General features: G+C 42.8%; 1 protein-coding gene across 1 annotated transcript in view; it reads right to left on the bottom strand.

Annotated features, from left to right (window-relative positions):
- vwa8 (von Willebrand factor A domain containing 8) overlaps positions 1-15,803 on the bottom strand; it is a 63,524-nt gene that overhangs the window by 25,310 nt on the left and 22,411 nt on the right. Inside the window, exons 19-28 of the mRNA XM_052081722.1 lie at positions 15,035-15,141; positions 14,553-14,624; positions 13,415-13,491; positions 7,505-7,580; positions 7,274-7,409; positions 6,104-6,223; positions 5,809-6,014; positions 4,410-4,561; positions 1,633-1,741; positions 1,037-1,175 (exon numbers count right to left, since the gene is read on the bottom strand). Of these exons, the coding sequence (XP_051937682.1) occupies positions 1,037-1,175; positions 1,633-1,741; positions 4,410-4,561; positions 5,809-6,014; positions 6,104-6,223; positions 7,274-7,409; positions 7,505-7,580; positions 13,415-13,491; positions 14,553-14,624; positions 15,035-15,141 (1,194 nt within the window). The remainder of the gene's footprint in view (positions 1-1,036; positions 1,176-1,632; positions 1,742-4,409; positions 4,562-5,808; positions 6,015-6,103; positions 6,224-7,273; positions 7,410-7,504; positions 7,581-13,414; positions 13,492-14,552; positions 14,625-15,034; positions 15,142-15,803) is intronic.

Here is a 15,803-nt window from a genome sequence, read left to right as displayed (position 1 = left end):
GGGTATGACTCAGCTCTGGTGTGATTACTCTAAATAGAGTTCCAGAAAAGAGAAGGGGCTTTTTCATATGTTTTTGCTCCAATTTTAGGGAAAATGTGACTCCCAAAAGCAATCATGCTGTGATGGCTTCTTTCTGAGAAATCTTGTCATGTCCCTTGATTTGGCACAGTGGATGTCTAAAAATAGCCACAAGGAAGCTAGACCGAGGCACAAATCCGTGAGGTAAAGAACGACACATAACGAAATGGACACATTTTTTGGAGAAAAAAAAAGTATTTTCTCAAACTTTTAGGTGTACTCATTGCTTTTGAGTACACATTGCAGACTACCAGGGCTCGACGTTCTGAGAATTTTCCTTGGTTGATGATGTGGAAAATGAAGAATTCTAGCCTCCTGGTTGCTGCGCAGTAGTGAACATTTGTAATAATTACAAAAGCTGTTATTTGTTTGCAACCAAAATATAGCAATACACTAATCTTCACTTCGTGTTGAATTTCATTTCCCTATTGAGCCAATAACATAGTCGGGCCTTGATCAAAATTGCCCTCTGCTAGCGGCTCCACAGGGTTGTAAGACACATCCATTTATTTTCTACTGCTTATCCGGGGACGGGTCGTGGGGGGAGGGGGGGGGGTCCTTAGCAGGGAAGCCCAGACTTCCCTCTCCCCAGTCGACTTCCCTCTCCCCAGCAGGCGCTCACCAGCGACCCCCATCTCAAGGCCTGGCTCCAGAGGGGGGCCCCTGTGACACGTATCCAGGCAAGGGAAAACGCCGTCCAATGTTTTCGTTCATCATCAGCGTCAATGAGCCGTGCTTTGTCTCTTACTTCACAGAGGATCTGTTTGCCATAGGTGACCCTACCAAGGGCATAAAGCCCCAGACAACTTCGTTTCTTGGATCATTGGGACACACAAACCCCTCCACCGCGGTAAGGTGATGGCTCAAGGAGGGGAGTATTGTAGTAGGGCATTAGACATAACTAAATAAATAATTCTAATGGGCATTAATAAAAAACATTGTAAAAAGATTAAAATACCATCTTTGGTGATGACATCGCAAATGATGTTGACTTCATTCATGGGAATCTGCCAGCTGGCTTTTTCCTCACTGAAACTCAGCGCTCGGCTCTCCTGCCTATTGCAAGGATAGGCCTGAATACGCAGGTAGACCGGGCCCTGCGAATGTGAGAAATACTGTTAGCCTAGACAACCACTTTCATTTTATTCCTGAATTGTTTAATAGCTGGTATACAAATTGTAGAGTCTTTGGTGTGTGATATTAACCAATTACGTAAATCTCATATTCTGCTAATTTCAAAACATGTGTTTTGGAGCAAGTCATTCTGTATTTATCTAATCGTGGGGCTAGTAATTTACAAATTAACAATCCACACATCCACAGTTTGACTGCCCGTGTCATGAGCAGCTCGGCTGGGTGGACATACAGACGGACCTGCTTTCAAATGACAATCAAATTCTAAGAGCACACTGTTTTAATGCTCAACATGCATATATTCTGGGCTGTGCTTCCACAAGTAGAGGCAAGCAGCCAGCTGCAGCACACACTTGCCGACAACAAGATGAAAGCCAATATGTCTCCTTTGGAAAAAAAAACAATAGAGACATTATTTACCTTGACATCAATGTGATGCGTCTCAGAAGGACATAGCAGTTTGCGTCGGGCATTGCCTTGTTGATTTATCGTCCAAAATCCTGTCATCTTGGGTTCCGGCAGGGGCAACCTGGGGTAAGAGATCAAATTTTGACCTGAACAATTCGGAGTCGAGTCAGACAAACTGCAAATAGTGCTGAACCGAAAAGGTCAAATGTTTGGACACCTTTCCTAATGCTTTGGTAAAGCGGGTCCAAACTATTACACATAATTTTATCGAATTCAGAATAGATAAAGAATGCCGCGACGTGTGTGTTCATATGCCAATAGTTTTACCCTTACTAACGCGTGCCTTTGAGAGGCGGGGCCTGGTGGAGTGGCATATGTAAGCTAGTGAACATGGGCTCGCGCTGTGGCTCACAGCAGCTCTTGCATGAGAGTGCTCTTCACTTTTATTTTATTTAATTTTACTGCTCGCATTGGTAAATATTGGTCTCCTTTCCCATATGCAAAATGATTACAGGGCATTGCAGTAAGTAAGTAAAACACCTGGGACCCCAGCAATGAAGTTTCGTTTAAAGTCAGATGTGGTTAGAATCTCACAGACAGAAGTGGGCCAGCTTGCTAATCCACCTCAAAGTTTAGAGGTCATTGGTTAAAATTCTGGCTCCGGCCTTCTTTGTGTGAAGTTTGCATGTTTTTCCCGTGCCCTTGTGGGTTTCTCCGGAAACTCAATTTCCTCACGTATTTCAAAAACGTGCAAAGTTGATTAATTGAAGATATAATTGTCCATGGGTGCAAATGTTAATGAATGGTTCAGCAGTATAAAAAATTTAATTAGTAGTGGCGTTGTTTTTTCGAGGCAGGTTCCTGCTATGCACAGAATAAATAACTGCCCCGAATGCCCACTGCACACTGAGGAATGCAGCCGACATCAGTCCAAAGATTTTTACGCTGTGGAGAGAGACTACATTGGAAAATAAGACAAACAAACAAAAGTAGTACTTACACCGAAAAGATATAAACTGTGATATATATTGTTAGATATATATTGTATACATACACACACACACACACACACACACACACACACACACTGATAAATAAATAAATGAATAAATAAAAACACTGACTTGATTCAAATTTTCAATCGTAGCAAAGTTAGGGCTCAAAGATCGGGTACTCATTTTGCTTTTTTTTCTGAAATTTTTTCGCTTGTATTCTTCTGAAAAAAAAAAAACAAACGGTGGTATTAAATGATCGATAATTATTGCTAAAAGAAGAAATCAGATTGTCTGCCAATATGATGAAGGAAAATAGTTGTTTCTGCCCCGTTTAGTTCAGATTTTATTTTTTATTTTTCCAGCAAATGTGATCAGTTCAAAATAAAACAACAGGACACCAGAGAAACAAATATTTCCCTTTATTTAAAGGTCAAACTTTACATTTGTAGTCAGTGCATTGTAATTAATGCAAGGCCTTAGGTTATTATTATTCCAACAGCTTGATTCGTGCAGAGACTTCATTGAAGCCTCATCCAAGTTTAGTGACATTTGAAAACAGCTAAAACTGAGTTCAAGTCATACCGAATAGAAAGTTAATGAAAAATGTATTATGAATACAAATAGTACAGCATAACGCAAAAATCTAACATTTCATCATTTCGAAAGTACGGAGTCTCATGGGTTGAAATGAATAAGCAAGCACAGCTTTCTTTATTACCTATAGTTGTTTATGGTTGTTTACAATCCAATGTATACACATCAAATAATAGCGGTTGTACAGATTAGTCGACCCAACAATTTAGAGTGGGACATTCAACTACTTGCTAATCGTGTTTTTGACTTGAGGAGGATGACCCGCTTGCCACAACTGATTAGTGTTTGTGTGCTGAATGAAATTAGTCTGTCATTGTAATTTAATTATTTTTTTAAAAAATTGAATGTGCAGCTTTGGTAAATGAGGGAGGACTAGTCAAGGGGGAAAAAAATCCAGGCTCTAGCATGATTCTGAACAAATTTTCAGATTCCACTCTCAAAGCGGAAGGACGGAGCGAAATTCTTTAACCGCACATAATGAGGTCGGTGATTATTTGCATCTATTCATCCATTTTTCCACACCGCTTATTCATGTCACGGTCACACGTGTGCTGGAGAAACACTGTAAATTCCCACTACAGTGAACTTGCTACTGTGGAGAGGCCAGAATGAGGACAGGCTTCCTCATTTGGCAAGTTGTACAAACATTACCTGGCTTCTCCAACTGTAAGCACACCAAGCAATAGGATTTTTTTTTACTGTGCTCATGTCCATCTTTTGCCTAAATGCAGTGTATGGGCTGTTCATTGTTTATGGTATATAGCTTACTGCAAAGCATTCCTCCCTCCTGTGATTGTTTTTTCAATTAATGCGACTCAACTTTCTTGAGTGTTTGTTGAGGTCGTGCAACCCCTATCAAATCATAATCATTGCAATTACTTCTACCACTATGAACAAAACGTAACATGTAAAACATTGTCAAACATAGTCTTTTTATATTAAATCCTGCATTTTTATATTATATTTAAAATCATCGTCTGAAACTACATAAACCGTTTGAGGATAATAAATCTCCTCATGAAATGTACTTGTTGACCACAACATTATGTGCACTTGCATAATGCAATGAGATCCACTATTACCGGTAATAATATATTTGTAGTGGTTTAGAATGGCACTGCATGGACATTCTGGCATGGGGCCTTTTAGCAAGTGAACATAATGTCATGGCCAACAAGTGCTGTGTTTCTGATGCCTTACTCCTTGGCCAGCTGAACAGAGTTGGGCTTGGCTCCGATGGGGATGCCGTGCTTGTGCAGCGCCTCGATTAGGACGTCCCGTGTATCTTGGTTGTACGAGTCAAAGTCAAAGACGTTCCGCACCACGTTGGCAAGACCTTCGTTGGGGAATTTCTGTTGGGATGGAGTTGTAGGAAAAAAGGACAAACAGATATGAGCATCAAAAATTCAACCTTGACAACGTAACCAAAATAAAGTGTTCCCAATATTTTTAACATGCAGCTTAATAAAACAACACTGGAGCAAAACAATGCAAATCTACATCTAACATATCGTATTTCCTCAAACTGTGTTGAGACCTGCATCGGTATGTGTTGCTGTTTTGTTTTTCAATGACACTGTCTATGAACTAAAAATAAATAAATAAATCATGTTCGCGGGTCAAAGTATTTTTTTTCCCATTAAAATTACACCAAGTGTGACAGCTCTGCTTCTGGGGGATGATAATTGGACCATAGCTCACACCTCTAAGTATTTATTTCCAGTGCTGGGCCTTGGCATTGTGGATACTCAATCAATAATGTCTGAGAGAATAGAAGCAATGTATACATTGACTTGGGGGGAGTCTCTAAAGATGCCAGACAGTGAAGTGGTAATTAAAGCCAACCAAATTATTGCGAGTCCGATGCCATTAGTGAGTTATGACAAAGCAGCACGGCCTGTGGGGAAATCAGGAAAAAAAAGGCCTCGCCCATTTTGCACTGAATTATTGATCCATTCTTCCTCCTATTGTACTTTCTGAGGTCTCTTGAGCTGAAATAATGTGCATAATTGTTATAAGAATCTATGCGCAAAATTGTACCATGTTTAAAGTTTCGGTTAATTTGGGCATGTCTGGACATGTTCAGCGCAGAGGTGTCGGCCGTTTGGGCAGAGGGCCTTTTTCTTGAGTAATCATGTCAAAGCAAGGGGGGCGAAGGCTAGATTCAATCACAGAGTGGGAATAAACAAATTGGGAACAAAGAGTTGTTGAATACCAAAAGACAGTTTGGGAACAGCTGTCGCGCCCAGGTGGACATTAGTCATCAGCAAAGTCTGTGACTTGTGTATTTGGGTAGATCAGATCACTACCGAGGGGCCGGAGCGGTAGTGGTTTTGCCCTGGTTTTGGCCTGCTACCGTATGCTTCAAGCTAACGTGTTAGAGTGCGCGCATGCATGCCGTATGTTTAAGCTGGCGTATGTTTTACCACTGTAAAACTGCGGCTATTCGTACGATGCGTCCTGTGTATGTGTAAAATACAGAAATGTCACGCATTAATGAGACTGCGGCCATTAGTACGATGCGTCGAATAGTCGTGAAAATACGGTAATGTAAATCTCAATCGCAAACGAGTCTGTTTTTGGGGAGGGGTCTTCCTACCTGGAGATGTTTGACAATGTTGACCACCTCACGTGTAGAGTACGGGTAGGCGATGGTGCCCTGGTCAGCCATGGACCGGAGCTCTCCGAAGGCAGCAACCAGCTTCTCCAGAGTAGTGTCAGGAACGCTGGGGCCGTACTGCTTCAGCATAGCCAGCTCAGCCCTGGGTTTGGGGTTGTCGACGGCATGGCAGCTGAAGATGTCACCTATGAAGATGAATGCATATTGTGGAGTACCAAAACAAATGGATCTATGTCAAATGGCACTGTGTGTGCGTGCGTGTGTGTGTTTTTACCAAGAGCTCCAAAAAAGTCATTGCCCAGGAAGGGAAAACCCGGTCGGTTAGCCAGCACCATCATTCTAAAATCTGGGTGCATTGCAATGGTGTTAGCCCTCCCCTTGGCTTCAAGTGGATCTAACAATCGGACACAAAACACACAAAGCCTTTAACACAAAGTCACTGCTTTACAATCTATGTGAAGTAAAGTGGAATTGTAAATAAAATAAAACTGACTTAATGGACGCATGTAGCACATCGACAAAAAACAAAGTAGATTAGACCGAACATAGACATGGGCACCCATAACATTGTGGAACGACCACATATAAGAGCCTAAAAAGCTAATCATCATCCAAGATTAATATGACAGATGCTTTATGTGCTTTAGTAGGTGCTGCTTTTTTGATTAGCAATCGAGTTCAAGTGGCCTCTGTAGTTAATGCTTTAATATCAGTGTGTGATCAACCTGTTGGAGCCTGAGAGGTACTGCATATAGGAATTGGCAAGAAACTGCCCAAATTTAGGTCAGCTAAGCTTGTGGCATCATATTCAAACAGACGTGTCACCATGTAAAAACAAAAGAGTTAACTTCCATTTATGTGTCTCTGATGTTTGCGTACGCACAAAGACAATATTGTGCACGCTACAGAGCAGTGAGCTCAAATCACATCCTCCAGCCAAATGATTTGAAGACAGAACCACCTTGCTAAGTTATCATCGTTCAAGTATTAAGAGGATAACTACATCCATATGTAGCATTTTGTTGCATGGTAAGATTTGTACATTTATACCTGCAATCATAGTCAACAAAAAAATAAATAAATTCTAATTAATTTCTGCTTCATTTACCTTCTAACTTATAATTAATAACAGACATGATTTTGTTTGTTGTGGAAAAAGATGAATGAATTGCTTGTTTGTAAAAAAACAAACAAACAATAAACATTAGAAAATTACCTTAAAAGAAAATTGCATATTAAATCACAATCACATTTTGGAGGAAAAAAGACACAATTAGAACCCCCCCCCCCCCCCCCCCACAACTGTTCAGTCCTAGAATAGATTCGTTCAGGTCAATAATATATTCGAGTCAATAATGCGTTTTGAGAATCTGACTCAAATGATAATCTCAGGCTTGTGCGAGAGTACTGAATAAACCCAGCATGTGAGGGGTATTGAGCATACCTGAGATAATTCTGCGGCCATCAGCCAGAATCATCTCCCCGCTCTCCACCAGGGTTTTCAGGATGCAGGTGACGTTTGTGGGAGCTTTGTCGGCCTCGTCAATCACCAAAATGTGTCCCATCTTCACGGCCTTGACCTGCACGCCCATATCAACGCCACTTTAAGGTTCCGAAAAAAAATCAATAATACAAGAATATCAGACTGGAAATATAGGAGTCCTTGGCAACGGACCAGCGGCGAATCCTCATACGTGATGATACCATCTCGGACTGAAGGCTGCAGCGTCAACGTCTGCACCGTCGTATCCCTGCAGCGAGCACATGTATTGCAGAATATTAACCACAATACTTTCAGTCTTCCCGGATCTTTGGGATAGGCACTACAGTATTTATTTTTCATGAGTGTCCAATAATAGTACATGTATGAGATTGAATTTATGTTACAGAGCCAAATTGTGGTGGCCTTGTGAGAACCGGGATTGGCCCTGTATATTAATATATACATAATAATTAATATTATACGTTTTAGTCTTTATTTCCAATAATGCTTGTAATTTAGTAATCTAACATGTTACCATATCTACTGTAGTACTCTAGTTAAAGTTAAGTAAAAGTAAACTCTGACAAAACAAATTTGGTAAAATGTAAAACTGAACAATGTTTATGTTTAGGAAAGCTACTAGCAGACAATTTCCACTTGACTGCAGAAGTGAGTAAAATGAGACAAGTGATTGCTGACCGAACCAAATTCTGGTCTGGTTGAATTGTTTACACATGCAAGAAAACAAAGACAATCAAAACAAAAATCAAATGAACACACCCGCTTACTAACCAACAGGTACAAAACAAACAACTGGATTATGGAGTAGAAAAGTAACAAAGGAAAAAGATTTACGTCTTTAACAGTCAAGGATAATGAGATGAAGACATTTAAAACTAGACGTCCCTGGGGGTGTGATGTCATGTCTGTGCCAAGTCACATTTTCAGCATGCTGACGTCTCACGCATGTGTTCCAATGAAGGAAGTAGAGACGTTCGTGTTTTCGAGCTGGAAATACAGCTCGAATGTCGAGTTTGTGACAATTACTCTTCTCTGTACCGCTTATCCTCAAATTAGTTTTAGAAAAACTGTTTGGAATTATTAGATGCAATCACATTACTTTTTACATCACTAATTTCAACAAGTGTGGGCACTTCCTCTTTAGATCATAAAGATGGCTAGGACTGCATTTGAGTCCATCAGATCACCAAACTAAAAATATGACATCAAATTACAAACTCAATCATCTTTAATCCCAGTGGACATTCCAAAATTACGCGAGTTGCCCCAACCCCAACCCCCGCACTTCCCACTCATCCATGATGCACGCTCTTCGAGTTGACCCGGAAGCCGTCCTACTTTCTTTCTTGGGCGGCTTTTGCTTTTCTGAGCCACATCTCTGAAGACTATCTGTCTCCAAAAACCATGCACACACACACGCATCTTCCTGCCTCCCTCCCCTGCTGCTTTGATCTAATATTAGCTGCTTCAGTGAGTGGGACTAACCAGGTCATCATGTCCGTCCACAAAGCTGTCCGTTTTGACTTTGACAAGACTTTGACCGCAGCTGCACATAAAAAAAAGCAGCCACAAACCGACGAATGCATCAACACTCTTGATGTTTGTTTAAATCTACTCGTGATCTTATGGGAAACAACACACACACACACACACACACCCACCCACACACACACACACACACACACACACACACACACACACACACACACACACACACACCATAACAGTGGCAGACATACAGGAAAGAGTCTCAGATATGAAGAACTGGACAGCGCCAGGCCCGGATGGTCCACACCTACTGGCTAAAGAAACTCACAGCACTCCATGAGCGCCTAGCAGTACAAATGAACCAGCTGCTGAGGGATGGGACTCACCCAGAATGGCTAACCGAAGGGCGAACGATCCTGATCATGAAGGATCTCTTGAAGGGTCCAGCCCCATCCAACTATCGGGCAATAACCTGTCTCTCCACAACATGGAAGCTCATGTCAGGCATCATTGCGGCTGAGATAAGTGGACACATGGATCAATACATGAACGAAGCGCAGAAGGGCATTGGTAGAGATACCAGAGGAGCCAAACATCAGCTCCTGGTTGACAGAACAGTCGCACAAGACTGCAGGTCCCGACGTACCAACCTGTGCACAGCCTGGATTAATTACAAGAAAGCCTATGACTCGATGCCACATACATGGATCACTGAATGCTTGGAGTTGTATAAGGTGAACAGGACCCTAAGAGCCTTCGTTGCGAACTCGATGAGAATGTGGAAAACCACACTTGAAGCCAATGGCAAGCCACTTACCCAAGTGTCCATCAAATGTGGCATATACCAAGGTGATGCACTCTCCCCACTGCTGTTCTGCATAGGACTGAACCCCCTAAGCCAAGTAATCACCAAGACAGGCTATGGATACCGCCTCAGAAATGGAGCTACAATCAGTCACCTCCTCTACATGGATGACATAAAGCTGTATGCTAAGAGCGAAAGGGACATAGATTCACTGATCCACACAACCAGGATCTACAGCAGCGACATCGGGATGTCATTCGGGCTTGAGAAATGTAGTCGGATGGTGAATAAGAGAGGAAAGGTAGTCCGCACTGAAGGGGTCTCACTCCCTGAAGGAACAATAGCAGACATTGAGGACAGCTACAAGTACCTTGGAATACCACAAGCCAATGGCAACCTCGAACTGGCAACAAGGAAAGCGGATACAGCCAAATACCTAAAGCGAGTGAGGCAAGTCCTAAGAAGCCAGCTCAATGGCAAGAATAAGACCTGGGCAATAAACAGCTATGCCCTGCCAGTGATCAGATACCCTGCAGGAATAATAAGGTGGCCAAAGGAAGAGATTCAGACCACGGACGTTAAGACCCGAAAGCTCCTAACCATGCATGGAGGGTTCCATCCCAAATCCAGCACCCTGAGACTGTACGCAAGCCGAAAGGAAGGAGGCCGGCGACTAGTGAGTGTGAGAGCCACTGTCCAGGATGAAACATCCAAGCTCCATGAATACATAAAGGAGAAGGCTCCAACGGATGATGTAGTCAGAGAATGTCTCAGACAATGGGGAACAGAAGATGAGGCGCTGGAAGAGGGACCATCATGGGAGGACAAGCCCCTACACGGGATGTACCACCGGACCATAACTGAAGTGGCTGATCTCAAGAAGTCCTATCAGCGGCTAGAGAGGGCTGGCCTGAAGGACAGCACAGAGGTACTCATCCTGGCTGCTCAGGAGCAGGCCTTGAGCACCAGAGCCATCGAGGCACAGATATACCACACCAGACAAGACCCAAGGTGTAGGTTGTGCAAAGAGGCACCTGAGACGATCCAACACATAACTGCAGGGTGCAAGATGCTGGCAGGGAAAGCCTACATGGAACGCCATAACCAGGTGGCTGGCATAGTCTACCGAAACATCTGTGCGGAGTATGGACTGGAAACCCCAAAGTCAAAATGGGAAACACCTCCGATGGTGGTGGAGAATGACAGAGCGAAGATCAGAATCAGAATCATCTTTATTGGCCAAGTATGTAGAACACACAAGGAATTTGTCTCCGGTATAACACGCTGCACTAGTATCATCGTAAACAACAAAATCATTGAACCATTTTAGAGTAACCAGTAGTTTTGTAGTACCATTTTGTGGTGCAAGAAGAGTGACTATGTCAGTGACTGTTTAAGGCGTTAATGGCTAGAGGGAAGAAGCTGTTTAAGTGTCTGCTGGATTTGGTGCGCATGGATCTGTAGCGTCTGCCTGAGGGGAGTGGCTGAAAAAGGTGGTGGGCAGGGTGCGGGGGATCCAGGAGGATTTTCCGTGCCTGTGCGACTTCCAGATCCAGACTGACAAGATGGTAATGGCGAACCAACCAGATATCGTGATCATAGATAAAGGGCAGAGGAAAGCCGTTGTAGTGGATGTAGCGGTCCCAAGTGATGGAAACATCAGGAAGAAGGAACATGAGAAACTCGAGAAATACCAAGGGCTCAGAGAGGAGCTGGAGAGAGCCTGGAAGATAAAGGTGACAGTCGTGCCTGTGGTGGTCGGAGCAGTCGGGGCAGTGACCCCCAAACTAGATGAGTGGCTGCAACAGATCCCGGGAACACAAGTACAAGTGTGGTAGTTCAAATGGAATGTACCATCTAGAGCTTTGCAAAGTGCTTCCTCTTCTCTCAGGCAGAAGTCCATGTCAAAATAAATACCGTATTTTCACGACTATAAGGCGCCATTAAAAGTCTTAAATTTTCTCCAAAATGGACAGGACGCCTTATGGTGCGGAGCGTCCTTTATATGCGCTGAGTTCCAAAATCTGACTGACAGCCGACACGCTGTTTATATAGAGAAAAGGCGGAAGTGACTGTGGCCAGGCATGCGGGAGAGAATTCGGCCAATCAGGGAAGGGTGGGCGTGTATATATACATAGAGGGAGAGGGAGAGGGAGAGTTAGAGGGAGAGGGAGAGGGAGAGGGAGAGGGAGAGGGAGAGAGAGAGGACAGGCAAGCTAGTCCGCCAATGGTGAAGGGTGGGCGTGTAAGTGGACGCCTCAAGCCAGTACCAACACTTGTATAGAGTGTGGCAATGTGCATTGTTGCAAAACAACTCCGGTTTTGGTTTCTAAGAACCCCTGAAAATAAATTCGACAAAAAGACACGCCTACGAAGCTCAGTTCAAACTTAAAGCCACCGGTTATGCTTTTGGCATGTGTGCCCATCTCACAGCAGCGGTGAAAAAACAAGTCAAGCAAATGAACTCTGAGTTTGCCGTTATTCCCGGAGGCTTGACTTAAGAACTCCAACCGCTGGACATTGGCATCAACCGGGCGTTCAAAGTAAAGTTGCAAACGGCATGGGAACAATGGATGATCGGTGGCAAACACAACTTTACAAAGAGTGAGAGGCAGCACTTGGCGAGTTACGCCACAATACGCAACAACGAGAGGGAACGCGGCGTTTTTGATGGATTACGGTACTTGCACAATTGTTCTATTCTTTCTACACACACACGCGCTGCCACCATGTTTCACTCTGTTCTTTACTTTCAAATGTGGGAAAGCTTCACACGAGAGAAATGTTGACTTTGCTGTTGCTACTCCTTCTTTCCGCTCGGCAATGCGTAGCAACTCACACTAGCATGTGATGCATTCAATGACAACTGAGATGTGCAGTCCTCTGCTTCTGATAGGATGAGGACTTTGATGGATTTCTGGGTGATGATTGATCGAAAAACGTGAGAACATTGTACGATGGCTAAATAAAATACACCCAAACTCAGTTCTGCTTTCGTTGCCTTTTTAAAAACGTGTTTTTATCTTATCTGTATGTCTTGGCATGCTACCGTATGCTTCAAGCTAACGTGTTAGAGTGCGCGCATGCATGCCGTATGTTTAAGCCGACGTATGTTTTACCACTGTAAAACTGCGGCCATTCGTACGATGCGTCCTGTGTATGTGTAAAATACAGAAATGTCACGCATTACTGAGACTGCGGCCATTAGTACGATGCGTCGAATAGTCGTGAAAATACGGTAAATAAATAAATAAAAACTGCTGCAAAAGCAGGGGTTACAAACCAGGACCTGCCCATGTCATAAACATTCTATGCGGTTGTTTAGGGCCACAACCGCAAGAGGGGGTCCACATCAATTCCTGTGTTGCAATGCGTGCTCCGCTGCATGGACTGTTTATGCCACGGGCCGGCCTGAAGTGAACCGACTACAGCGTATTCAACAAATACAGGACGACTCGTGTCCTTGTAAAACCACACAACGTTTTTTGTCATTCACGACGGTTGAGCTGTCAGACTACCGGACAAATATCGGTCGGTATCTTGGACCGGACAAGATGTCACACTACAAGTCCGGCAACAACCAAACACTGTCCTGTGCTTAATGCATGTGGTGGTACTCACCATGTCACCACCATACAATTAATGAACACACACCACTCTTGAATATTTAAGGTTAAATGAGGAAACATTACATTTCAGAAAGAACGAGAAATGCAATACCACCATGACATTGCGCTATTGCTAAGAAAAAAAAATAAAATGTGGTTTTTGTTGTAGTTATGACTGACCTGTGCAGTTGTAGGTATTCTCTGGGTCGGTTCAGAAGGTGCAGGAACCTGTCCACTATTTTGTTTTTTCCGACACCCTATGGAAGAAAATAGGACAACAAAATAAAATGTGTTGTTTAAGAAAACAATGTTCGATAAGTGTGTGAGATGAGTCTATTCCCTTCAATGCAGACTTTTGACGGTAACAGTTTGTGACGGGGGGCTCCTCTCCACTCTGGGACTCTCACTGGCTAACCACAGTGACCTCCCAGTCAGACATCCTGCAAGGAGCTCTGACAGCCGCTAATGTGTTGGCTTGGGACAGATTCCCCAACTGACTGCCGCATGTTATTATTGCAACAACACAGATCACCATATTTTGGCTGTCATGTCCACTTCTTTCCTGTAACTCGACCCACTAAAGCTAAACTGACAGGACAAAGCCTCCTAAAGGAAGTGCTCGACGCTGAATATTTCCTAAAGGGTCAAAAGAGTTTTGCAAGTCTTGTGTTATGCCAAACTGCCTGCTACACAACTGACAAAAATTGCTGCAAGAATAAATATAAGTAGCTTCTAAATCGGAGCCTAATATTGCACATTCGGCATCCTGTTATTTGATTTGTGATATTCTATGGGCCAATGTTGACAAGATGAACGAGTGATATCTTCTGTGATTAAGAGTGGGCAAAAATCTCCATAAAGTAGGATTGTACTGTGGTTGCACAGTATGTTGGACACCTCACCACCGCAATAGATATGACTGATTGATTACCAATAGTTAAATCACACGATCAATCGGACATATGTTGTGGATGTCTTTAAGCCAGGGCTCGAGACTGCCCTAGTGGCATTTTGCCCTTAACATTTAAGAGAGTTATTTTTTCATCTTCTCATGCTTGTGTGACGAGTAAATTTGCTAAATTAAAATATTTTTATGATCTCTAGTAAAAAAAAAAGTATGGAGCCTTGTTTTAAGCAAGGTAGGCCTAATAGATCCAACTATGTCATCAACCATTAATAACCCATTTTTCTGTCTAGACAGGTTGCAACAGAGAGTACAGAAAGTAAAGTTTAGAATGCAACAATTTCAAATTGAAACATTTTTTTCTGTTAAAATGGAAATTAAACAATAATTTTGTTCATCAGTGACAAAGCTTGCCTGGTTGCCGACCAAGAGTAAGTGCTCTCCTAATAGAAAGTCTTTTAACATGTCCTCCATCACCATCACGTGCTGCAGAGACACAAATCACAATTACATTAAAACAAACTAGGTCATAAGAAGTGCTCACAATACAGTGTTACAAAAATTATATATCGCTTTGTTATGTTGTTGTCCTTCTGGACAAGACAGGGAGAAAACATGCCATTGGAGGAAAAAAAAAGTAGGACATCTGCACCTGGCCCTCAAACATGACGTCAACAACATTCACTCTAAATAACATTCTCAAAATGGCACAAAATAATGCACAACACGTACAGAGAGCGCAAGCGTTTCTAAGAGAGGAACCTAGGCCAAAGGACACATCAATAGAGCTTGCTCCTTAGAACTGTCACATCAGTGACTTCAGTCGTTCACCTAAATTGTAATCAATCAATCAATAGCAATGATTACGTCAGTGCGGGTGGTGACAGAGGAATTACCTGGGGATTATTATAGAAGAGCACATCTGGAACCTTCATTTTCTCGTTGGGTTTGTAAACAGGAGCAGAAACTTTCCCGATAGTGAGCACACCATCTTTGACCATACCTGAAGAAAAAAACAGAGAAATCGCCCCAATAATTTCAACAGCTCAGTCGATTTGATGCTGGGTGGCATGTAGTGACTGAAGGTGTGTATTCAACATGGAACACATTCCAGACTGATTTTTTTGGGATACATATGATAATATACAGTTGAACCATAGTTATTCAGATTTAGAAAATTGTATTTATCCCTGTGGGGCAATTAGAGTTTGCGAGAGTGGCTTATTATTGAGAGAGTCAGAGCAAAGGAAAAACATAGGATGAGAGCAGGGCTGTAGGCTTATGAACAAAGATGCGTTCGTACGGCGACACTAAGCAAGGTTAGGCAAAAGCGTCTGCACATTTTATGTGAGTGAATGGGGGGAAAAAACGTCTGCCAGCACATTTTGCACCACCTCGCACACTTACACCAGGGGAACTGGGATTAATATTTCATATGTAAAAAGCCTCTTCTTTCCCCGAATGTTCCGTGAGGGCAAGTGGGTCACAGATAGTGGCTGAATGGATGTTCTGTATTAATACAGAAAGTTTTGGCAATGATGAAATCATGACAATTAGTTGAGAAATGATCCAGTTGTGACTTCAATTCAATGGCAAAGCATTTCTTTTGATGGGAATGTTGTCCCTTCCAACATATCTGCCACAGAGGCGCGCTGGTTAACCGAG

Source organism: Hippocampus zosterae, chromosome 12 (genome assembly GCF_025434085.1).
Source record: "Hippocampus zosterae strain Florida chromosome 12, ASM2543408v3, whole genome shotgun sequence".
Taxonomy (NCBI): domain Eukaryota; kingdom Metazoa; phylum Chordata; class Actinopteri; order Syngnathiformes; family Syngnathidae; genus Hippocampus; species Hippocampus zosterae.
This window is presented reverse-complemented; position numbering and strand designations above follow the sequence as displayed.